This window comes from Panthera uncia (genome assembly GCF_023721935.1).
Source record: "Panthera uncia isolate 11264 chromosome A3 unlocalized genomic scaffold, Puncia_PCG_1.0 HiC_scaffold_11, whole genome shotgun sequence".
Taxonomy (NCBI): domain Eukaryota; kingdom Metazoa; phylum Chordata; class Mammalia; order Carnivora; family Felidae; genus Panthera; species Panthera uncia.
In genome coordinates, this window is record NW_026057578.1 from 87583798 (window position 1) to 87608170 (window position 24373).

Here is a 24373-nt window from a genome sequence, read left to right on the forward strand (position 1 = left end):
ATATGAAAAAATAAAGAGTGCTGGTAAAGATAACTACATAGGTTAACTATAAAAGTATAAACATATTTTTGTTTCTAATTCCATTTTCTTTCATATGATTTCAAAGACATGCATAGAGCAATAATAATAATTCTTATTTTACAAAAACGTATAGAGATATAACTTGTGGAAATAACAGCATAAAGAAAGGAGGAGAGAGAGCTATACAGTAGAAAAGTTTTTATATACTGTTGAAATTCAGTTTTAACCCAAATAGATTGTTAATTTATATTAAAACATGGGTGGCAATTCCAAGAACAACCACTAAGAAAAATAACTAAAAATATATATAGTAAAAGTGTCACCATAGGAATTAAAATGCTACACTAGTAAATATCTATTTAACACCAAAAAAAATGTATTAGTAGAGAAACTGAGGAACAAAAAAGACATAATACTAGAGAAAAAAGTAGAAAAATAGCAGACCTAAATCCTCCATTATCTGCAACTGCATTAAATGTAAATGAAGGTTATACTCCCATTAAAAAGGCAGAGATTGGCAAGGTAGATAAAAAGACATCCAACTCTGTATGCTGTCTACAGAAAATTTTATTTAGTTTCAAAGACAAACTGGCTGAAAGTTAAGAGATATAAAAGGATATGTCATGTAAACAGTAACCAAAGAGGGCTAGAGTGTCTATTATTAGACATTATAGACTTTAAAATTTATTAGTAAAGACAAAGTTCATTTTGTAATGATAAAAGCATTAATAAATCAAGAAGATAAAGAAATTATAAATGTATATGCACCTAACAACAGAGTCCCAAATACATAAAGAAAACTGGCAGAATTAAGAGAGAAAGAAAGAAAGAAAGAAAGAAAGAGAAAAGAAAAGAAAGAAAAACACCTGATGCTATTAAAGGGAGAAATACACAATTCAAGCCAGTTGAAAAGTCACATATTGTATAATTCCATTTATATGAAATGTCCAGAACAAGGAAATCCATATAGACAGAATGTAGATTAGTGGTTGCCAGCAGCTGTGGGAGAGGGGGAAATGGAGGGTAATTGCTAATGTGTCTATTTCTTTTGGGGGTGACAAAAATGTTCTGGAATTAGATAGCAGTGGTGGTTGTAAATACACTAAAAATTACTCGTTTGTACACTTGTTAACTTTGTGGATTTTATGTTATTTGAATTGTATCATCAATTTTTTTTATTATTTATTTTTAATGTTTATTTTGAGAGAGCAAGGAAGCAAGCCAGTGGAGATGGGCAGAGAGAGAGGGAGATACAGAATCTGAAGCAGGATCCAGGCTCTGAGCTGTCAGGCTTCATGACCTGAGCCAAAGTTGGACACTCAACCAACTGAACCACCCAGGCACCCCTATTTTTAATTTATTCTTTAAATGTTTGTTTATTTTGAGAAAAAGAGAGCACATGAGCTGGAGGGGCAGAGAGGCAGAGCAGGAATCCCAAGCAGGTTCTGCACTGTCAGGCTCTGTATTATAGCTTGATCTCACAAACCATGCACAAGGCTTGATCTCACTAACCATGAGATCATGACCTGATCCAGAATCAAGAGTTGGATGCTTAATCGACTGAGCCACCCAGACACCCCTATATCTCAATTTTTTAAAAGGGAGGGGTAGGGAGTTGCCAGGGAAGATGGCAGAGTAGGAGGATCCTACTCACCTCATCTCACAGATACACCTCGATAACATTTACATCAGTGTAAATAACCCAGAAAACGACCCAAAGACTGGCAGAGCATCCACAGCTGATTGTAGTGAAGAGGTCACAAGAAAAATGGCAGGAAGAGCAGAGAGAATCAGGGACCAAACTGATCTACAAGACTGACCATGAGAGGAAGGGACACCACAAGCACAGAGAAGGGAAAAGAACAGATTCCACACCAGGCACCCCTGGCACAGGGGACCTGCTCTGGGAAGATAAATCCCCATAATATTTGGCTTTGAAAACCAGAGGGGCTAGCGACGCCTGGGTGGCTCAGTTAGTTAAGCATCCTACCTCGGCTCAGGTCATGATTTCACAGTTCGTGAGTTTGAGCCCCGTGTCAGGCTCTGTGCTGACAGCTTAAAGCCTGGAGCCTACTTCAGATTGTGTGTCCCCCCCCCCTCCCCCCCCGCCTCTCTCTGCCCCTTCCCTCCTCACGTGCTCTCTCTCTCTCTCAAAAATAAACATTAAAAATTTTTTTAAAAAAAGATAAAACCAGAGGGGCTTAACTTTTAACTTCTTAAGTTTTTTCAGTCTGTAGGACTTAACACCAGGAACTTGTGCATGGTCTACACTTAACGTATTATCATGATGGAATTTGAAATGGAAGATGGGAACAATGTGGCCAGATACTTACTTCATCAGGTGCTCAGAAGCAGGCACAGTGATTTGTTGCAAGCCAGGAGGGAAAAGTGCACTCTGGTGGATTCATTGAACAGACAGAATGTCAGTTTCAACATAGTGCCTTAAGGAACCCTCCAGAGTGATTTCCACCCTGTATGGTTTTTCATCTTATATGCTAACTTTAAACTCTAAATTCCATTTAAAATTTATCTCAAATTGAGTGAAAAAAATAGATAAGAAACTATGTACATTGCAGTCCCAGTATGTGTTCATTCCAAAGCATGTATAACCAAAGTTGGTTTTTTGTTTTTTTTTCTTAAGGTGACAAAAAGCTTTCATTTCACATTCATTTTTTTTATTCAACCAAAAATTATTAAAGCTCTTACCGTGTTCCTGCGAGATACTATACTAGGTGCTACATTTACAGTAGTGTGCAGAATGAACATGCTCCGTAAGATTGTGGAGTGTGTGGAATGTTGTTATAGTTAGTAAATAAATAGACCACAAATAAGTACATAATTACAAATAATAAGTGTTAAGAAAATAAAGTAGAATTGGAAGAGAATAATTGGAACAGAGTTTTAGGAGCTCCTGAAAGCCTTTCCAAGGAAAAAACTTGAGAGACAAGATTTAGAGGGTAAAGGCAGGTTAAGTGGGCAGAGAGTGGGGAATGACAGTGTTCTGCCCAGAGGGAGCAGTCTGGGAAAAACTCCTGAAAGAGGAGAGAGTTGGATGCATTTGACAGATGAGAATTTAGTGTGGTTTGAGCAGAATAGTGACTAGATATGGTTAGATAGGTAAGTCCAAGATCATGCAGGGTCTTGTAAACCATATTAAAACATTTGAATTTTATTCTGGTAGACAACTGTGGTTTCATTTACATTTGTAAGATTTATTTGGCTGCTAGATAAAATTTATCACTTCATGGGTCAGAAGACAGGGAGCCAACTCTAGAAGTGGAAGCAAGGACAGCAGTAGTTAGACTGCTGAGTAGTGACTGTTGAGTTGGTTTACACATTTAAGGTTGTTTGTAAGGGTGCCGTGTAGAAGGTGGCACTGTTCACAGCATATAGACAGACATACAGTATTTTTTATGAAAATACACAGGTGGGCCTGAAGGTTTGAGTTCTGGAGCAGTGTTAACTCTCTTCCTGCCCCAGACAAAAATCTATACTTACACACCCTGCAGCTGTGCGTGGATGCCAGAAAATACAAGTGCACATACGCTTGTTGGCATATACACATGCATCAGGCTACACTGTCTTTCAACTGCTCTCAGCTCCACTGAGTTGATTGTCTTGCTCATCTACCCACTGCTTTCCGGGACTACCTGACTGTGGTGAACCTGACACAGTCACCTTTCTTGGAGAACCAAGGGTGCTGCTGAAGAGTATGCATGTGCTTGCTGCTGGTGATGTATGTTGTCTGGTATCTGGAAGTATTTGTGAGGAGAATGATCCCATGTGCAATTGTTACATTATGCCATAAAATATAATATCTTAATTTTTTAATTAAGGAAGGGACACCTTTTTCTAATTTCTTCAAAAGATGCTGTAAGGGCTAGCTATGTCCTGAATGCTAGAATCTGAATCTCAGAAGAAAGGTCCCAGCAGAGATAATATATTTGTTGGTCATCAGCATGTAGATAGGTAGTATTCCATCCATTGGTAGCTGATGAGTTCACTCAGGAAGAGAAGAGTTCCGACCCCTTGAGGAACTCCAGCATTGAGAGATTTGGTAGTAGTAGGGATACTGAGGATTTGCAAGAGACATGGGGAGCAAATAAGAGAAAGTGATGCCACAGAAGTTGAGAAAAGCGTAATTTAATCTGTACATATGACCCAGAAGACTTAGTAGGGTCCTTGCAATCTATCCTTAAAAAATCCTCATGACTTACTTATATTTGCACCGTACTAATGAGACTGCTTTCTCATCTCTTACTGGCATATATATTTTAGGTACTCAGAAAATGCATGAAGTGCAGAATCCCAGATTAGAAAGAAAAAACATTTTTATAGAAGATCCTGTTCTAGTTGCTAAAAACTCTCGTATGTCCAGAGATATTCGTCACCTCTTTTTTGTGGCATCAATGAACTTCTCTTACCAGTGGACATGGGAATATTGAAATGTATTTTAAAAAAATAAAAATTACCTTCAAATCTTGTATTTATCACACAAGATTTTCCTTTGAATGTTTTCTATGTTGTATTACCATCAGATTAATCTTCCTAAAACATAGCTGATTACATTTTCCCTTTATTAGAAATGTACAATGATGTTGCATTTCATATACAAAGAGTACAGTTTGTACTCTTTAGCTTGGGATTCCATACCCTGCTGAATTTTGTCCCAAACAATTATGTTTTAATATTTCCCACCATTTTCTTTAATATATTGTATGTATATTTTATAATTGTATGATCTGGCCTGACCCTAAAGTGACTGTGGTTCTTATATACTCTTTGCTTTCCTGCCTTCTTGTCTTTGCTCATGTTTCACCTCTGCCTAAAATGTCTTTCTTCCTTCCTCTGCATATTTCAAAAAGCCTACTTATTTTTCAGGTTACAGTCTATAATATTCTCCTCTCTTTGAAAATCTTCCTGACTGGAAATTGTCTCTCTTCTGAACTGATACTCTATATATCTTCTGTCATTTGCTTCTCCACCTTATATTGTTGCAATTTATTGTACATGTCTGACATCCCCTTCTGATCACACTGCAACACTCCTATTGTATCTTTTTAATAGAAGCAGTTTAAGAGGTAAGTTTTTTGTCTCTGTTCAACTTCATGTCTATATATTTGTTAATTGTACTACTTTCCCACTTTGCTGTAGGATCCAATGATGCCATCGCTCCAGACTTCCCAGCTGAGGTGCTAGGCACCAGGGATGATGACCTGTCCATCCCTGCTGACACTAAACATAAAGAGGGGATCTACAGTAAGAGGGCCGTGGCTAAGCCATCCTTCCCAGTGGGGAAAAACCCCCCTCAGAAAGATAATGCAGGTAACTGTATTCACTTTTTATATTTTGTGGCCTTTTTTTTTTCCTGGTCATCCAAAATGAGAATATTTTCCAGTCTTCATCTTATTTCTGGTGTTATGCAAACTTTTCTGTTAGCTGTTTTATTGGGTGTGTATAAGAAGGTAAAATATTTATGAAATCTTTCAAAATGCTTCACAGGCTTCTTAAAACTATAAGCTGTATTTTCACTGTGGGAAATAAAATAGATTGCAACTTTTGGAATAAAAAAATATCCAATCAGGTATATTTTACAAACTGAAATCCAGAAAATCTTGATTAAATTTGCCTCATGAATTTATCTGTCAGATGGTACAAACTAATATTTTCATAGGTTGGAAGTATATGGCTCACATGGTATTTTAAATTCTTTTCATTTTGCTGCTGACATTTAAAAATAAGATTTAGGTCTTCCCTGGAACAATCAGAATATCTGGTTGCCCTCAGCTTGCATTCCTTCATGGCAATGATCACCTGCCCCTGAGTCATGGCTGTTACTTGCGGAGAAGATGTACATTCTCCTGTTTGCTTTAATTCTCCACACTTCTCAGAGCCAGTCTGCTTCATTCATCTACCTTATCTGTCTGGTCACTGTGGCTATTTGAATTTTCAATTTTATCCCCAGATAAAGGCCTTACTATTTTATAAAAGCTTTTAATATTTAGGGACCTGCTTGATTTTTTTTTTCCTCTGCATCCTTGATACTATACTTCTTTAGTTGATACATGGTAGTATTTATTAAATGGAGACTCCAGGGGCCACTAAAAATTCTGCATGTGTAACTGTGTTGCTTTGTTCATTTACAGTTTTTTATTCCTTTGCATAGCTATTAGCCAAATAGGTGCTACTGATCCCAGGGCAGATTTTAAGCATAGGGTAGTTCTATGTTCCAGTTTGGGCATGTTTTGTTTTTTTGTTTGCCTATTTGTTTTAATGTTTATTTTTGAGAGAGAGAGGGCACATGCACGTTGTGTGCTCACGAGCAAGCAGGAGAGAGGAAGAGAGAGGGTGACAGACGATCCAAAGCAGGCTCCACGCTGACAGCAGAGAGCCCGATGTGGGGCTCGAACTCTTGAACCACTAGATCATGACCTTAGCTGAAGTCAGACACTTAACCAACTGAGCCACCAAGGGTGCCCCGTGTATTGTGGATAATACATGCAATATAGTAAAAACATCAGAAACATCAGAGATTGATAAACTCTAAATTCAGCGTAAAGGTTGCTGCTGAAAAGGCAGAGAATGGTATCACTAAGGCTTTACAACAGGAAATCATATCTGTAATATTTCTTAAGCTCTTTGGGAGACACATTATGTTATGTCTTTAGTAATGTCCACTGCTTTTCTGATTTTTTTGTTGTTGTTGAAAAATATCCATACTTAGCAATAAGAGATGTATCTCTTTTCAGCCCACTGTAAAAACATATAACCTTGGAGTACCTGGTTGGTTCATTTGGTTGAGCATCCAACTCTTGATTTTGGCTCAGGTCATGATCCCAGGGTCATGGGATCGAGCCCCACATTTGACTCTGCAGTGAACATGGATCTGGCCTAAGATTCTCTCTCCCTCTCTCTCGCCCTCTCTCTCTCTCCCCCTCTGCCCCTTTCAGAGCCCACTCATGCGTACTGTCTCTCTCTAAAATAAAATGGGGCGCCTGGGTAGCTTAGTTGGTTAAGTATCTGACTCTTGGTTTTGGCTCAGGTCATGATCTCATGGTTTGTGGGTTCAAGCCCCATGTGGGGCTCTACACTGACAGTGCAGAATACCCAGGTGGGATTCTCTCACTCTCTCTGCTCTCTCCTCCCTCCCTCTCTCTTTCTCTAAAAAATAAACATTTAAAAATAAGATAGTTTAAAAAATATATAAACGTTATTAACTGTATGATGACTGTTATCCTAGTTGTTGCATTGGTGATTTTAATATATTTAGTAACACTGTTTTATACTTGGGTTTTCTCATATAATAAAAAAGAAAAGAGCTGATTAAAAAAGACCAATAAGATAGATAAATCTCTAGCAAGTATGACCAAGAAAGAAAGTAGAAAGTATTAGACAATTTTAAAAGGATATAATTTCAGGAGATCTTAAAAAATCATATGAGTATTATACATAAAATCTAAATGGTGCTTTTCTAGATGCTTTTCTAGGATTATATGAAATATCAAAATTGCCTCAACAAAGTGACAAAAACTTGGAATAGACCAAAGAACTCAAAAGAGGAGTTCAAATTTACTTTTCTACTTTGAAAAAATACCTGATCTTTTTTTTTAACTGTTGTGTCAAATCAGCAAAGAACAGATTTAATTTAAAATGGTATTTTACTTAAACCATCGTCGTATACAGAAAAATATGGAAAACTTTCCAATTCATATTGTAAACCCACCATAATTGTCATAGCTTTTATATGGTGGGGCCTAGGAGATGCTTTTTTTCTTGATGTATGAAGAGGTTTGGGTTTTTGTTTGAGGCTTATTTTTTTGAGTGGGGGGTTACTTGTCTATTGTGTTTATTGTCTTTTCCTTTGTCCTGTTGTCTTTTCACATGATGTCATTATTCCAGATGCCGAAGTTCAAGTTTCTGTCAGTGGGGATGAGAGCCTTTCAGACAAAAACCAGAAAAAGGAGATCTACAGTAAAAAAGCAGTGGCTAAGGCTGCCCAACCTGAAGAGAAAGAATTCTTGGAGACAGCCACTGCAGGTAACTAACTGGATTATCTGCATATTATTTTCTTCTAGCCTTCTAAAATGAGTATAAACAGCCAAGTATTCTCTATTCCCTTGCTGTCTTCAACTTTCCTCTGTGTTGCTCATATGTGAAATAGGATATTAGCTGCAAGTTTCTGGTATAGATTAACTGGTGAAATTAACATTTTTTAAAGCTCTTTAAGACATTTCTGGAGAACTTTGGAAAGATAGTACACAAGTTAATCTCATTGCCAGAAATTCACTTAATGGACTTTTAAAAACTTCACTGATAAAAAAAAAAATTAGTTCTAGGAGATGCTCACTCTCTAATACCATTGTTGTACGTAAACCTTTTATTCTTTAGGAATTCAGCTTGTTTACTTCTACCTACCTATCCTGTTAATTTAGTTCAATGGGATTATGCTAATTAAAAATGCCTATAATAGTGTGTTTAAGTTAGGATTCATTTTGGCTCTGAGAGATGAAAACAAAAACAAAATAGCATTGGCTTAAAAGAACACAGGGAATTTTTTCTCTTTCTTGTAAACATCCAGATATAGACATCCATGGATGACCTGGTACTCCACTGTATCAAGGAACAAAGCTCTGTCTCTCCTGTTGTTTCAACACTTTTAGCCTCCATTCTCATATGGTAGCCATCAGGTCCATATTCCAGCCAACAGAAAACAGAAAGGAAGAAACGAAAAGAAAAACATATATTCCTTCTTTTAAATATTTCTGAAAAGTTACACGTACCATTCCCCTTCCATTCTATTGGCCAGACTTAGTCACACGCTCACATCAAGCTGTGTTGCCAGGGTGGCTGGGAAATATAATCTTTATTCTGGTAACCGTATGCCCAATTAAACCAAGTTTCTATTTTAAAAAACAAAAACAAAAACAAAAATCTTCATTTTAACATTTAAAAAAAAGAATCACATGTTCATTCTGAAGCTTTTCCAGACTTGGCCACCCAGTAAGATACACACAGCCTCTCAGGTACTTGGAAGGTTATTCACAGCTCTTTAAGTGATCACGTAAGAACAAAGCGGTCACTTTCCCATAGCCAGACCCTGACTTCATCTTCCACAAGGACGCCTTACTCAAAACAGGCTGTGGGGTAGCTGCAATTCAACCTTGCCCCCATATTATGAAACCAGTGAAGTTAGCACAGGTCTTGTGGCTTCTTTCATTTCAGAGTGTCATCTTTACTGAAGTAAAACTTTCTGAATAGGAGACCAAAGTACTACCTGCTCAGCAAAAAAAAAAAAATCTGTAATGCTCTAGATTGGAGGCAGGCAGTCAGCAATAAGATGAATGTCAGTAGCTGGTTCTTGACAGATTCTACAGCAGCCCTGGCATCATAGGGATTTCTCTCCCTGAGAGGTTCCTTTTTTTTTTTTTTAAAGTAATCTCTACACCCAGTGTGGGGCTTGAATTTACAAACCTGAAATCAAGAGTCACATGTTCTACCAGCTGAGCCACTCAGGCACTCTTCGCTGTAAGGTTCTTAAGATGGAAAGATTCAAAGTTGAATCTTTGCTTTTTTTGGCTACTAGATGGTTTTGATGAATTTGCTGTGATCCAGGAGTGTTCAGGTACTTTTTTGAGAATCAGGCTTTGGCTAGAGTTATGCTTTAGCTGCCTAGAAAAGAAGTCCCTGACTCCCCCTGGTACAAAGTCAGGGAATGTGAATTCAGCTCATGGGTTGTTTTTTTATAGATCTCTTGGTATGTGTTTGTCTCAGCAGGAGGCTTCCCAACTAGAAATTTATAGCAAAGAACCCCAAGGCTCCAGAGATTCACCTTCTCAGCATGCATTCAGCCTTTAATCATCTCAGGGGGCAAGTAGTCCATGGTGCCGCAGTGGGTGGTTCTGGAGGATGAGGCCATATACCGTAATATACCATAATCTTAAATTCTCAGTTCGTTTAAGGAGCAGGTTCTCTGGCTTAATGTCTCCATGAAAACTCTCTTTAAACTATGGTAAGACAGGGCATTTGCGAATACTGTGGTCTAAGAGTTGCAGTCCTCTGCTCATCAAACTGACAGTTCGTGAGGTTCTCCATAGACAAGTCCAAGGGGTACATATTCTAGAATTAGGTAAATTCTGGTGGCATCATGGGAGTAACCATATAGTCTGAAAATACTTGGATATCTAAGGTGGGATTGGATTTGTACTTCTCAACTGATGGTTACCTCTTACTTCTTCAGTTGAGCTTTAAATAATACTTCAAGAGCCAGGATAAACTTGCTTTTTCTTTCCCCAAATAAACATTTAGGGAAAGTTTCTTTTACCCAGCAGGCGGCCAAATCAAAATCTTCCAAAGCCCATTGTTTTTCTGATTCTTTGTTTTTCTGTTTTGATGCCAGTTCCTTTTCAGAATTGTTTCCAAGGGCTGATGGCTAGGGCTGCTCTTTAGTAACCTAGGGACAGGACTAGGGACACTGGTTGCCTGCAATTGCTTCTGCCTCGGATTCTAAACCAGTATATGGCTGCAGATGGATTTTGTGCTCATGAAGGCACTCACTGGGAGGAATATGAAGGACACAAGATCCACCGAGTCTTGCCACTCTGTTGTCAGAGATTTATTTTGGAGGAAAGGAAAATGGATTTCAGAGGACAGCTGGTAGTCTCTGCCACGACTGTAAATAGAAACATTTTGGAGCATAATTAGCCACTTCTCTTTTTGTGTATTGCTTTTTTTCACAAGTTATGTTGTGTTCTGGGCAACACTTCAAAATTTTACCCCCCTTTTTGCTGTTGCTAAATGAATGTTCCAGAAATAGATCACGTTAATCTCATAATCAAAAAGTTTTCGGGGCGCCTGGGTGGCGCAGTCGGTTAAGCGTCCGACTTCAGCCAGGTCATGATCTCGCGGTCCGTGAGTTCGAGCCCCGCGTCAGGCTCTGGGCTGATGGCTCGGAGCCTGGAGCCTGTTTCTGATTCTGTGTCTCCCTCTCTCTCTGCCCCTCCCCCGTTCATGCTCTGTCTCTCTCTGTCCCAAAAATAAAAATAAAAAACGTTGAAAAAAGTTTTCATTGTCCTTAAGAGTAAAATCTAAACCCTTTTACCACACTCTTTCAGAACAGTATAATCAACTACCAAACAACTTTTCAGACACCTCTTTTCTTTATAAATTCTATGCTCAAATAAACCATATACTTGCTCTGTTTCTTAGATGTTCAGTTGCTTTCCAGACTTTATTGTTTTTATATGTAGTTACCTTTGCCTAAAATGCCTTTCTTTTTCTATCTCAATGTGTATTCTAACACATTCTCAAATCAGTATTTTATTTTAGAGTTCTTTCGTGATCCTCCTAGCTAGAGGTAGTTTCTCTTCCTTTAAGTACATATATTTCTTTATCTGTCTTTCTCTTATGCTATAATTCTCTTATTTTGTATGACAGTTGTTTTTGTATATTTTTAAACTCCAATTTGGATTAAGAGTTTCTAAACACATTTCTAAATGGTCTTTTTATTTTTTTCTAAAATATCAGTAACAGTGCCTTTCACATATTAGATGCTTGAGAGGCATTTAAAAATATTTTTTGTCAACTTCCAGGTCTGGATACTGTGTTAATTTACCTCTCTTAGGTTCTAGTGGTGCTGCTGCTGCAGAGCCCTCAGCTCGACTACAAAACATAAAGATTGAAAGTCCAGCAGACACTGAAGCCATTAAACAGAATGAGGAGATCCATAGTAAGAGGACAGTTCCTAAGAAAGCCTGGACAGAAGATCAAGAATCCTTGCAGATAGATATTGCAGGTAATGAGATTGTGGCAGGGGAGTTGCGGGGAGGACGAGGAGGAGTGACAGAGAATGAGAGAGAGACAGAGCCTGTGTCTGTGTGTTTCCATTTTATTCTGATAATATTGCCTCATGATTTAAATAGAGATCCATTTTTCCTTTTCTTTTCTTTTTTTCTTTTTTTTTCTTTTTTTTTTTTTTTTGCTTTCTCATGAAAATCACATCAGTGCTATGTGTGTTAGATGTATATATTGATTTGTAAGATAATTGTTACCATTGGGAAAAGAAGTTGTGAACTTAGAAACAGGATCACAAACAAATACTTTAAGGCTGATAGTACTAGAAATCAAGGATCATGTCTCATTACTGAAATAGGGAAAACCTAAAATCTGAAGGCATTCCAGAAGACTGTGATAAAGACGGAAAGAGCCTCAATACAAACTTTTAAAAAATTACAGTAAAAAAGAGCCAGGATCAGATTTATGTTTACCCATGCTCCCCTATTTCTTTTTCTTTGTTTTTTTTGTTTGTTTGTTTGTTTTGTTTTTTTTTAATTCAAGTTAGTTAACATACAGTGTTGGTTTTAGGAGTAGAACCCAGTGACTCCTCACTTAAATGTAACTCCTAGTGCTCATCCCAACAAGTGCCCTCCTCAATGTCCGTCACCCATTTAGCCCAGCCTGCCACCCATATCCCCTCCAGCAACCCTCAGTTTGTTCTCTGTATTAAAGAGTCTCTTAGGGTTTGCCTTCCTCTCTTTTTTATCTTATTTTTTTTACCCATGGCCCCCTATTTCTAACATAAAAGAATATATAGAACATAAGTTCTTTATAGATTTTGGATGCTAACTTTTATCCGAAATCTTATTTGCAAATATCATTTCCTATTTCGTTGGTTGCCTTTTAGTTTTGCTGATTATTTCCTTCACTGTGCAGAACCTTTTTATCTTGATGAGGTCCCAGTAGTTCATGTTTGCTTTTGTTTGCCTTGCCTCGGGAGACATGTCAAGTAAGAAGTTGCTGCATCCTAGGTCAGTGAGGCTGTTCCCTGTTTTCTCCTGTAGGGTTTTGATGGTTTCCTATCTTACATTTAGGTCTTTTATCCATTTTGAGTTATTTTTGTCTATGGTGTAAGAAAGTGGTCCAGGTTCATTCTTCTGCACGTTGCTGTCTAGTTTTCCCAAACCATTTGCTAAAGAGACTGTATTTTTTCCATTGGATATTCTTTCCTGCTTTGTCAAAAATTAGTTGGCCATACATTTGTAGGTCCATTTCTGGGTTCTCTATTTTGTTCCATTGATCTCTGTGTCATTTTTTGATGATTACAGCTTCGTAATATAGGCTAAAGTCCAGAATTGTGATGCTTCCAGCTTTGGTTTTCTTTTTCAACATTACTTTGGCTATTTGGGGTCTATTTTGGTTCTATACAAATTTTAGAATTGTTTGTTCAAGCTCTGAAGAATGCTGGTGTTATTTTGATAGGGATTGAATGTGTAGATTGCTTTGGGTGGTATCGACATTTTAACAATATGTATTCTTCCAATCCATGAGCATCAAATGTTTTTCCATTTCTTTGTGTCTTCACTTTCTTTCATAAGCTTTATAAGTTACAGTATTTAAAATTATAAAAGTTACTTCTAAAAGAGTTAAAATCAAACTACAAAACATCCAAACTATTTAGAAAAATGCTAAGAGTAACAGGAAAATAAAGGGAGGAAAAAAGAAAAAAGTTTGTAACAAAAGAAAATACCATAAATCGATAATGGAAGACATATATAAGACAATATAAACATTTATGGGATAAATTGATCTATTAAAAAAAAAACTTCTCAAATTAGGTTAAAAAACAAGCTGAGTTCCATGCTATATAGCATACACATTGAAAATAAAATGACACAGAATGGTTGAAAATAAAGGAAAACTAGATATATATTAAAAAAAATACGGAGACATGATATTAATATAGACAACACCCAGACTGTTGCAGGAATTAAGGAGGAATATTTTTTTTGATATAATTTATTGTCAAGTTGGCTAACATAGAGTGTATACGGTATGTTCTTGGTTTTGGGGGTGGATTCCCATGATTCATCACTTACATACAACACCCAGTGCTCATTCCACCAAGTGCCCTCCTCAATACCCATCACCCATTTTCCCTCTCCCCTGCACCCCCAATCAACCCTCAGTTTGTTCTCTGTATTTAAGAGTCTCTTATGGTTTGCCTCCCTCCCTCTCTTAAGGAGGAGTATTTTTATACTGATTTGCAATCCAAAAAGAGGCTATTACACATAACTCTTTAACCATGAATTAGCATAAAAATATATGTAACATGAGAAAAAGATGCTTAACTGGGGAAAAGGAATTTTGCTTGGCGATGGGAGGAATGCAGAACAGACCATACACTAGCAGAAAACTCTAGAGAACCTTTAAGGAGAAATGGACAATACAGAATAGCAGTAGAGAAGTTGAATATACATCCTTGGCTCATGAGAGATCATAGAAATGAAATTATTTATAAAAACCATAGTTGAAAATACATCCTGGAATAATGCAAATAATGAGGTTGATCATAGATATGTAGAAATGTTTCTATGCCTTAAAAAAACTTTAAAACTTTTCAACTGCCCATAGAACATTTATAAAAAGCTTTATTGACATATAATGCACATACGGTACGGGTCACCCATTTAAAGTATGCAGTTCAGTGGTTTTTACCCTATTCTTAGGAATGTGCAGCCATCAACACAGTTGATTTTAGAATGTTTTCATCACCTCAGGAACAAATCCTATACTCTTAGCTATCATCCCCTCTACCTCCTCATCACCTACCACTGATCTACTTTGTCTCCGTAGATTTTTCTATTCTGGACCTTAATACAATAATTAATTATTATGGAATCATGTAAAGCTTAGCTGGTGTTTTTAGGTTCATATAAGTAATAAAATGTATCAAAACTTTATCCATTTTAGTGGCTGAATAATATTCCATTGTATGTATATGCCACTTTTTGTTTGTTTTCAATATATGAAATGTATTGTCAAATTGGTTTCCATACAACACCCAGTGCTCATTCCAAAAGGTGCCCTCCTCAATACCCATCACCCACCCTCTCCTCCCTCCCACCCGCCATCAACCCTCAGTCTGTTCTCAGTTTTTAAGAGTCTCTTATGCTTTGGCTCTCTCCCACTCTAACCTTTTTTTCTTTTTCCTTCCCCTCCCCCATGGGTTTCTGTTAAGTTTCTCAGGATCCACATAAGAGTGAAACCATATGGTATCTGTCTTTCTCTGTATGGCTTATTTCACTTAGCATCACACTCTCCAGTTCCATCCACGTTGCTACAAAGGGCCATATTTCATTCTTTCTCATTGCCACGTAGTACTCCATTGTGTATATAAACCACAATTTCTTTATCCATTCATCAGTTGATGGACATTTAGGCTCTTTTCATAATTTGGCTATTGTTGAGAGTGCTGCTATAAACATTGGGGTACAAGTGCCCCTATGCATCAGTATTCCTGTATCCCTTGGGTAAATTCCTAGCAGTGCTACTGCTGGGTCATAGGGGAGGTCTATTTTTAATTTTTTGAGGAACCTCCACACTGCTTTCCAGAGCGGCTGCACTAATTTGCGTTCCCACCAACAGTGCAAGAGGGTTCCCATTTCTCCGCATCCTCTCCAGCATCTATAGTCTCCTGATTTGTTTATTTTGGCCACTCTGACTGTAGTGAGGTGATATCTGAGTGTGGTTTTGATTTGTATTTCACTGATAAGGAGCGACGTTGAGCATCTTTTCATGTGCCTGTTGGCCATCTGGATGTCTTCTTTAGAGAAGTGTCTATTCATGTTTTCTGCCCATTTCCTCACTGGGTTATTTGTTTTTCAGGTGTGGAGTTTGGTGAGCTCTTTATAGATTTTGGATACTAGCCCTTTGTCCGATATGTCATTTGCAAATATCTTTTCCCATTCCATTGGTTGCCTTTTAGTTTTGTTGGTTGTTTCCTTTGCTGTGCAGAAGCTTTTTATCTTCATAAGGTCCCAGTAGTTCATTTTTACTTTTAATTCCCTTGCCTTTGGGGATGTGTCAAGTAAGAGATTGCTACGGCTGAGGTCAGAGAGGTCTTTTCCTGCTTTCTCCTCTAGGGTTTTAATGGTTTCCTGTCTCACATTCAGGTCCTTTATCCATTTTGAATTTATTTTTGTGAATGGTGTGAGAAAGTGGTCTAGTTTCAATCTTCTGCATGTTGCTGTCCAGTTCTCCCAGCACCATTTGTTAAAGAGACTGTCTCTTTTCCATTGGATATTCTTTCCTGCTTTGTCAAAGATTAGTTTGCCATACTTTTGTGGGTCTAGTTCTGGGGTTTCCATTCTATTCCATTGGTCTATGTGTCTGTTTTTGTGCCAATACCATGCTGTCTTGATGATTACAGCTTTGTAGGAGAGGCTAAAGTCAGGGATTGTGATGCATCCTGCTTTGGTCTTCTTCAAAATTACTTTGGCTATTCAGGGCCTTTTGTGGTTCCATATGAATTTTAGGATTGCTTGTTCTAGCTTCGAGAAGAATGCTGGTGCAATTTTGATTGGGATTCAATTGAATGTGTAGATAGCTTTGGGTAGTATTGAGATTTTGACAATATTTATTCTTCCAGTCCATGATCATGGAATGTTTTTCCATTTCTTTATATCTTCTTCAATTTCTTTCATAAGCTTTCTATAGTTTTCAGCATACAGATCTTTTACATCTTTGGTTAAATTTATGCGTAGGTATTTTATGCTTCTTGGTGCAATTGTGAATGGGATCAGTTTCTTTATTTGTCTTTCTGTTGCTTCATGGTTAGTGTATAAGAGTACAACTGATTTCTGTACATTAATTTTGTATGCTGCAACTTTGCTAAATTCATGTATCAGTTCTAGCAGACTTTTGATGGAGTCTATCGGGTTTTGCATGTATAAGATCACGTCACCTGCAAAAAGTGAAAGCTTAACTTCATCTTTGCCAATTTTGATACCTTTGATTTCCTTTTGTTGTCTGGATTGCTAATGCTAGCACTTCCAACACTATGTTAAACAACAATGGTGAGAGTGGACATCCCTGTCGTGTTCCTGATCTCAGGGAAAAAGCTCTCAGTTTTTCCCCATTGAGGATGATGTTAGCTGTGGGCTTTTCATAAATGGCTTTTATGATGTTTAAGTATGTTCCTTCTATCCCGACTTTCTCAAGGGTTTTTATTAAGAAAAGTTGCTGAATTTTGTCAAATGCGTTTTCTGCATCGATTGACAGGATCATATGGTTCTTATCTTTTCTTTTATTAATGTGATGTATCACGTTGATTGATTTGCGAATGTTGAACCAGCCCTGCATCCCAGGAATGAATCCCATTTGATCATGGTGAATAATTCTTTTTATATGCTGTTGAATTCGATTTGCTAGTATCTTATTGAGAATTTTGCATCCATACTCATCAGGGATACTGGCCTGTAGTTCTCTTTTTTTACTGGGTCTCTGTCTGGTTTAGGAATCAAAGTAACACTGGCTTCATAGAATGAGTCTGGAAGTTTTCCTTCCTTTTCTATTTTTTGGAATAGCTTGAGAAGGATAGGTATTATCTCTGCTTTAAACGTCTGGTAGAACTCCCCTGGGAAGCCGTCTGGTCCTGGACTCTTGTTTGTTGGGAGAGTTTTGATAACTGATTCAATTTCTTCACTGGTTATGGGTCTGTTCAAGCTTTCTATTTCTTGCTGTTTGAGTTTTGGAAGTGTGTGGGTGTTTAGGAATTTGTCCATTTCTTCCAGGTTGTCCAGTTTGTTGGCATATAATTTTTCATAGTATTCCCTGATAATTGCTTGTATCTCTGAGGGACTGGTTGTAATAATTCCATTTTCATTCATGATTTTATCTATTTGGGTCATCCCCCTTTTCTTTTTGAGAAACCTGGCTAGAGGTTTATCAATTTTGTTTATTTTTTCAAAAACCAACTCTTGGTTTCGTTGATCTGCTCTACAATTTTTTTAGATTCTATATTGTTTATTTCTGCTCAGATCTTTATTATTTCTCTTCTTCTTCTGGGTTTAGGCTGTCTTTGCTGTTCTGCTTCTATTTCCTTTAGGTGTGCTGTTAGATTTTGTATTGGGGATTTTTCTTGTTTCTTGAGATAGACCTGGATTGCAATGTATTTTCCTCTCAGGACTGCCTTCTCTGCATCCCAAAGCCTTTGGATGGTAGTATTTTCATTTTCATTTGTTTCCATATATTTTTTAATTTCTTCTCTAATTGCCTGGTTGACCCACTCATTCTTTAGTAGGGTGTTCTTTAACCTCCATGCTTTTGGAGGTTTTCCAGACTTTTTCCTGTGGTTGATTTCAAGCTTCATAGCATTGTGGTCTGAAAGTGTGCATGGTATGATCTCAATTCTTGTATACTTATGAAGGGCTGTTTTGTGACCCAGTATGTGATCTATCTTGGAGAAGGTTCCATGTGCACTTGAAAAGAAAGTATATTCTGTTGCTTTGGGATGCAGAGTTGTAAATATATCTGTCAAGTCCATCTAATCCAATGTATCATTCAGGGCCCTTGTTTCTTTACTGACCATGTGTCTAGATGATCTATCCATTTCTGTAAGTGGAGTGTTAAAGTCCCCTGCAGTTACCACATTCTTATCAATAAGGTTGCTTATGTTTGTGAGTAATTGTTTTATATATTTGGGGGCTCCCGTATTCGTGCATAGACATTTATAATTGTTAGCTCTTCCTGATGGATAGACCCTGTAATTATTATATAATGCCCTTCTTCATCTCCTGTTACAGTCTTTAAAGTCTAGTTTGTCTGATATAAGTATTGCTACTCCAGCTTTCTTTTGACTTCCAGTAGCAAGATAGTTCGCCATCCCCTCACTCTCAATGTGAAGGTGTCCTCAGGTCTAAAATGAGTCTCCTGTAGACAGCAAATAGATGGGTCTTGTTTTTTTATCCATTCTGATACCCTATGTCTTTTGGTTGGTGCATTTAGTCCATTTATGTTCAGTGTTATTATAGAAAGATACGGGTTTAGAGTTGTTGTGATGTCTGTAGGTTTCATGCTTGGAGCGATGTCTCTGGTACTTTGTCTCACAGGATCCCCTTAGGATCTCTTGTAGGGCTGGTTTAGTGGTGACGAATTCCTTCAGTTTTTGTTTGTTTGGGAAGACCTTTATCTCTCCTTCTATTCTAAATGACAGACTTGCTGGATAAAGGATTCTCGGCTGCATATTTTTTCTGTTCATCACATTGAAGATTTCCTGCCATTCCTTTTTGGCCTGCCAAGTTTCAGAAGAGAGATCGGTCACGAGTCTTATAGGTCTCCCTTTATATGTTAGAGCACGTTTATCTCTAACTGCTGTCAGAATTTTCTCTTTCTCCTTGTATTTTGCCAGTTTCACTATGATATGTTGTGCAGATCGATTCAAGTTACGTCTGAAGGGAGTTCTCTGTGCCTCTTGGATTTCAATGCCTTTTTCCTTCCCCAGATCAGGGAAGTTCTCAGCTATTATTTCTTCAGGTACACCTTCAGCACCTTTCCCTCTCTCTTCCTCCTCTGGAATACCAATTATGCATAGATTATTTCTCTTTAGTGCATCACTTAGTTCTCTAATATTCCCCTCATACTCCTGGATTTTTTTATGTCTCTTTTTCTCAGCTTCCTCTTTTTCCATAATTTTATCTTCTAGTTCACCTATTCTCTTCTCTGCCTCTTCAGTCCGAGCCGTGGTTGTTTCCATTTTATTTTGCAGCTTGTTTATAGCATTTTTTAGCTCCTCCTGACTGTTCCTTAGTCCCTTGATCTCTGTAGCAATAGATTCTCTGCTGTCCTCTATACTGTTTTCAAGCCCTGTGATTAATTTTATGACTATTATTCTAAATTCGCTTTCTGTTATATTGTTTAAATCCTTTTTGATCAGTTCATTAGCTGTTATTTCCTGGAGATTCTTTTGAGGGGAATTCTTCCGTTTCGTCATTTTGGATAGTCCCTGGAGTGGTGCAGAACTGCAGGGCACTTCCCCTGTGCTGTCTTGAATAACTCGCATTGGTGGGCAGGGCTGCAGTCAGACCTGATGTCTGCCCCCAGCCCACCGCTGGGGCCACAGTCAGACGGGTATATGCCTTCTCTTCCCTCTTCTAGGGGCGGGATTCACTGTGGGGTGGCATGGCCCGTCTGGGCTACTTGCACACTGCCAGGCTTGTGGTGCTGGGGATCTGGCGTGTTAGCTGGAGTGGATTGGCAAGATGCACAGGGGCGGGAGGGGTAGGCTCAGCTCACTTATCCTTCGGTGATCCGCTTCAGGAGGGGCCCTCCAGCACCGGGAGGGAGTCAGACCCCCCGCCGGAGGGATGGATCCGCAGAAGCACAGCGTTAGGTGTTTGCGCGGTGCAAGCAAGTTCCCTGGCAGGAACTGGTTCCCTTTGGGATTTTGGCTGGGGCATGGGTGAGGGAGATGGCGCTGGCGAGAGCCTTTGTTCCCCGCCAAGCTGAGCTCTGTCGTCCGGGGCTCAACAACTCTCCCTCTTGTTGTCCTCCAGCCTTCCCGCTCTCTAAGCAGAGCTATTAACTTATAACCTTCCAGATGTTAAGTCGCGCTTGCTGTCAGAACACACTCCGTCCGGCCCCTCCGCTTTTGCAAGCCAGACTAGGGGTCTCTGCTTGGGCAAGGAGCTGCCCCTCCACCCCGGCTCCCTCCCGCCCACCAGTCCATGTTTCGCGCACCGTCTCTCAGCCCTTCCTACCCTCTTCTGTGGGCCTCTCGTCTGCGCTTGGCTCCGGAGAATCCGTTCTGTTAGTCTTTTGGCGGTTTTTTGGGTTATTTAGGCAGGTGTAGGTGGAATCTAAGTGATCAACAAGACGCGGTGAGCCCAGCATCCTCCTACGCCGCCATCTTCCCTCAGTCTTCCACATTTTGTTTATCCACTTACCCATTGATGGACATTTGGGTTGTTTCTACTCTTTGGCTGTTATGAATAATGCTTCTATACAAATATTTATGTACAAGTGTCTGTATGGATATATGTTTTCATTTCTCTTGAGTATATACCTAGGAGTAGAATTACTGGGTCATGTGATAACTTTATATTTAATCATTTAAGGAACTCTCAGAGTATATGCCAACATTGCTGCATTACTTTACATTCCCACTAGCAGTGTATGAGGATTCCAGTTTCTCAACAACACTTCTTATCTCACTTTTTGATTGTACCCATTCTAGTCGGTATAAACTGGTTTCTCATTTTGCTTTTGATTTGCATTTCCCTCTTGACTAAGGATGTTGAACATCTTTTTGTGTGCTCATTGACCAGTTGTACATCTTATTTGGAGAAATATTTATTCAGAACTTGGTGTGGTTTTTATTTGGGTTATTTCTCTTTTTATTGAGTTCTAAGATTTGTTTATGTGTTTTAGACACATTTTTTTCTATCAAAATTTTGACTTGCAAACATGTTCTCCCATTTTGTGGGTTGTCTTTTCACTTGATGATATCCCTTAAAGTGGAAAAGTTTTTAATTTTGATGAAGTCTATCTCTTTTGTCTTTTGTTGCTCACATTCTTGGTGTCATACCTAACCATCCTTTGCCAAATCCAAGGTCATGAAGATTTATCCTTATGTTTTCTTCTAAAGGTTTTATAGTTTTAGTTTTACTTTTATGTCTTTGATCCATTTTGAGTTAATTTTTGTATATGGTGTGAGATAAGGGTCCAACTTCATTCTTTTCCATGTGGCTCTACAGTTGTCCCACCACCATTTGTTAAAATGACTTCTTCTTTCTTCATTAAGTGGGCTTGGCACCCTTATCCAAAATCAGTTGACCATAGATGCCTGGATTTTTTTCTGGGCTCTCAATTCTTTTCCATTGATCTTTATGTCTCTCCCTGTGTCAGTGCCACACTGTGGTGATAACTATAGCTTTGTAGTTAAGTTTTGAAATTGGGAAGTTTGAGTCCTCCAACTTTGTCTTTTCAGAATTGTGTTGGCTGTTTTAGTTCCATATGAATTTTGGGATCAGCTTGGCAATTTCTATAAAGAAATCAGCTAGGATTCTGGTATGGATTGTATTGAATCTGTGGTCATTTTGGGAACTAAAAATAACTAATTTTTTTTAATTATTATTATTTTTTTTTAATCTGCATCCAAGTTACTTAGCATGTAGTGCAACAACGACTTCAGAAGTAGATTCCTTAATGTCCCTCACCCATTTAGCCTATTCCCCCTCCCACAACCCCTCCAGTAACCCTCTGTTTTTCTCCATATTTCAGAGTCTTTTATGTTTTGTTCCCCTCCCTGTTTTTATGTTATTTTTGCTTCCCCTCCCTTATGTTCAGCTGTTTTGTATCTTAAAGTTCTCATATGAGTGAAGTCATATGATATTTGTCTTTCTCTGACTAATTTCGCTTAGCATAATACTCTCTAGTTCCACTCACGTAGTTGCAAATGGCAACATTTCATTCTTTTTGATTGCCAAGTAATACTCCTTTGTATATATATACCATATCATCTTTATCCATTCATTCATTGGTGGAACATTTGGTCTCTTTCCATACTTCGCCTATTGTTGATATTGCTGCTATAAACATTGGGGTGCATGTGCCCCTTCGAAACAGCACACCTGTATCCCTTGCATAAATACCTAGTAGTGCAATTGCTGGGTTGTAGGGTAGTTCTATTTTTAATTTTGTGAGGAACCTCCATGCTGTTTTCCAGAGTGGCTGCAGTAGTTTGCATTCCCACCAGCAGTGCAAAAGAGATCCTCTTTCTCTGCATCCTCACCAACACCTTTTGTTGCCTGACTTGTTAATGTTAGCCATTCTGACAGGGGTGAGGTGGTGTCTCATTGTGGTTTTGATTTGTATTTCCCTGATAATGAGTGATGTTGAGCATTTTTTCATGTGTTGGTTGGCCATATGGATGTCTTCTTTGGAGATGTGTCTATTCATGTCTTTTGCCCATTTCTTCACTGGATTATTTGTTTTTTGGGGGGTGTTGAGTTTGAAAAGTTCTTTATAGATTTTGGATTCTAACCTTTATTGGATATGTCATTTGCAACTATCTTCTCCCATTCTGTCAGTTGTCTTTTAGTTGTGCTGATTGTTTCCTTCGCTGTGCAGAAGATTTTGTTTTGATGAGGTCCCAATATTTCATTTTTGCTTTTGTTTCCCTTGCCTCCGGAGACGTGTTGAGTAAGAAGTTGCTGTGGCCAAGGTCAAAGAGGTTTTTGCCTGCTTTCTCCTCGAGGATTTTGGTGGCTTCCTGTCTCACATTTAGGTCTTTCATCCATTTTGAGTTTATTTTTGTGTATGGTGTAAGAAAGTGGTCCAGGTTCATTCTTTTGCATGTTGCTGTCCAGTTTTCCCAGCACTACCTGCTGAAGAGACTGTCGTTATTCCATTGGATATTCTTTCCTGCTTTGTCAAAGATTAGTTGGCCATACGTTTGTGGGTCCATTTCTGGGTTCTCTATTCCATTCCATTGATCTGAGTATCTGTTCTTGTGCCAGTACCGTACTGTCTTGATGATTACAGCTTTATAATACAGCTTAAAGTCCACGATTGTGATACCTCCAGCTTTGGTTTTCTTTTCCAAGATTGCTTTGGCTATTTGGGGTCTTTTCTGGTTCCATACAAATTTTAGAATTGTTTGTTCTAGCTCTGTGAAGAATGCTGGTGTTATTTTGTTAGGGATTGCATTGAATATGTAGATTGCTTTCGGTAGTATTGACGTTTTAACAATATTTGTTCTTCCTATCCAGAAGCATGGAATCTTTTTCCATTTTTTTTGTGTCTTCTTCAACTTTTTTCATAAGCTTTCTATAGTTTTCAGTGTATCTTTGGTTTGATTTATTCCTAGGTATTTTACGGTTTTGGGTGCAATTGTAAATGGGATTGATTCCTTGATTTCTCTTTCTGTTGCTTCATTGTTGGTGAATAGGAATGCAACTGATTTCTGTGCATTGATTTTATATCCTGCAACTTTGCTGAATTCATGAATCAGTTCTAGCAGTTTTTTGATGGAATCTTTTGGGTTTTCCACATAGAGTATCATGTCATCTGCTGAGAGTGAAAGTTTGACCTCCTCCTGGCTGATTTGGTTGCCTTTTATTTCGTTGTGTTGTCTGATTGCAGAGGCAAAGACTTCCAATACTATGTTGAATGACAGTGGCGAGAGTGGACATCTGTGTCTAGTTCCTGACCTTAGGGGGAAAGCTCTCAGTTTTTCCCCATTGAGGATGATATTAGTGTTGGGTCGTTCATATCTGGCTTTTGTGATCTCGAGGTATGATCCTCCTATCCCTAATTTCTTGAGGGTTTTTATCAAGAAAGGATGCTGTATTTTGTCAAATGCTTTCTTTGTATCTATTGAGAGCATCATAAGGTTCTTATCCTTTCTTTTATTGATGTGATGCATCATGTTAATTGTTTTGCAGGTATTGAGCCAGGCTTGCATCCCAGGTATAAATCCCACTTTGGTCGTGGTGAATGATTTTTTTAATGTAGTGTTGGATCCGGTTGGCTAATATCTTGAGGATTTTTGCATCCATGTTCATCAGGGAAATTGGTC

General features: G+C 38.3%; 1 protein-coding gene across 2 annotated transcripts in view; it reads left to right on the plus strand.

The window, feature by feature from the left end:
- The window catches only part of ALMS1 (ALMS1 centrosome and basal body associated protein), a 94095-nt gene that overhangs the window by 11417 nt on the left and 58305 nt on the right, over positions 1–24373 (plus strand). For both annotated transcript variants that reach the window (XM_049651702.1, XM_049651704.1), the window contains exons 3-5: positions 5176–5346; positions 7921–8058; positions 11642–11812. In XM_049651702.1, the coding sequence (XP_049507659.1) occupies positions 5176–5346; positions 7921–8058; positions 11642–11812 (480 nt within the window). The remainder of the gene's footprint in view (positions 1–5175; positions 5347–7920; positions 8059–11641; positions 11813–24373) is intronic.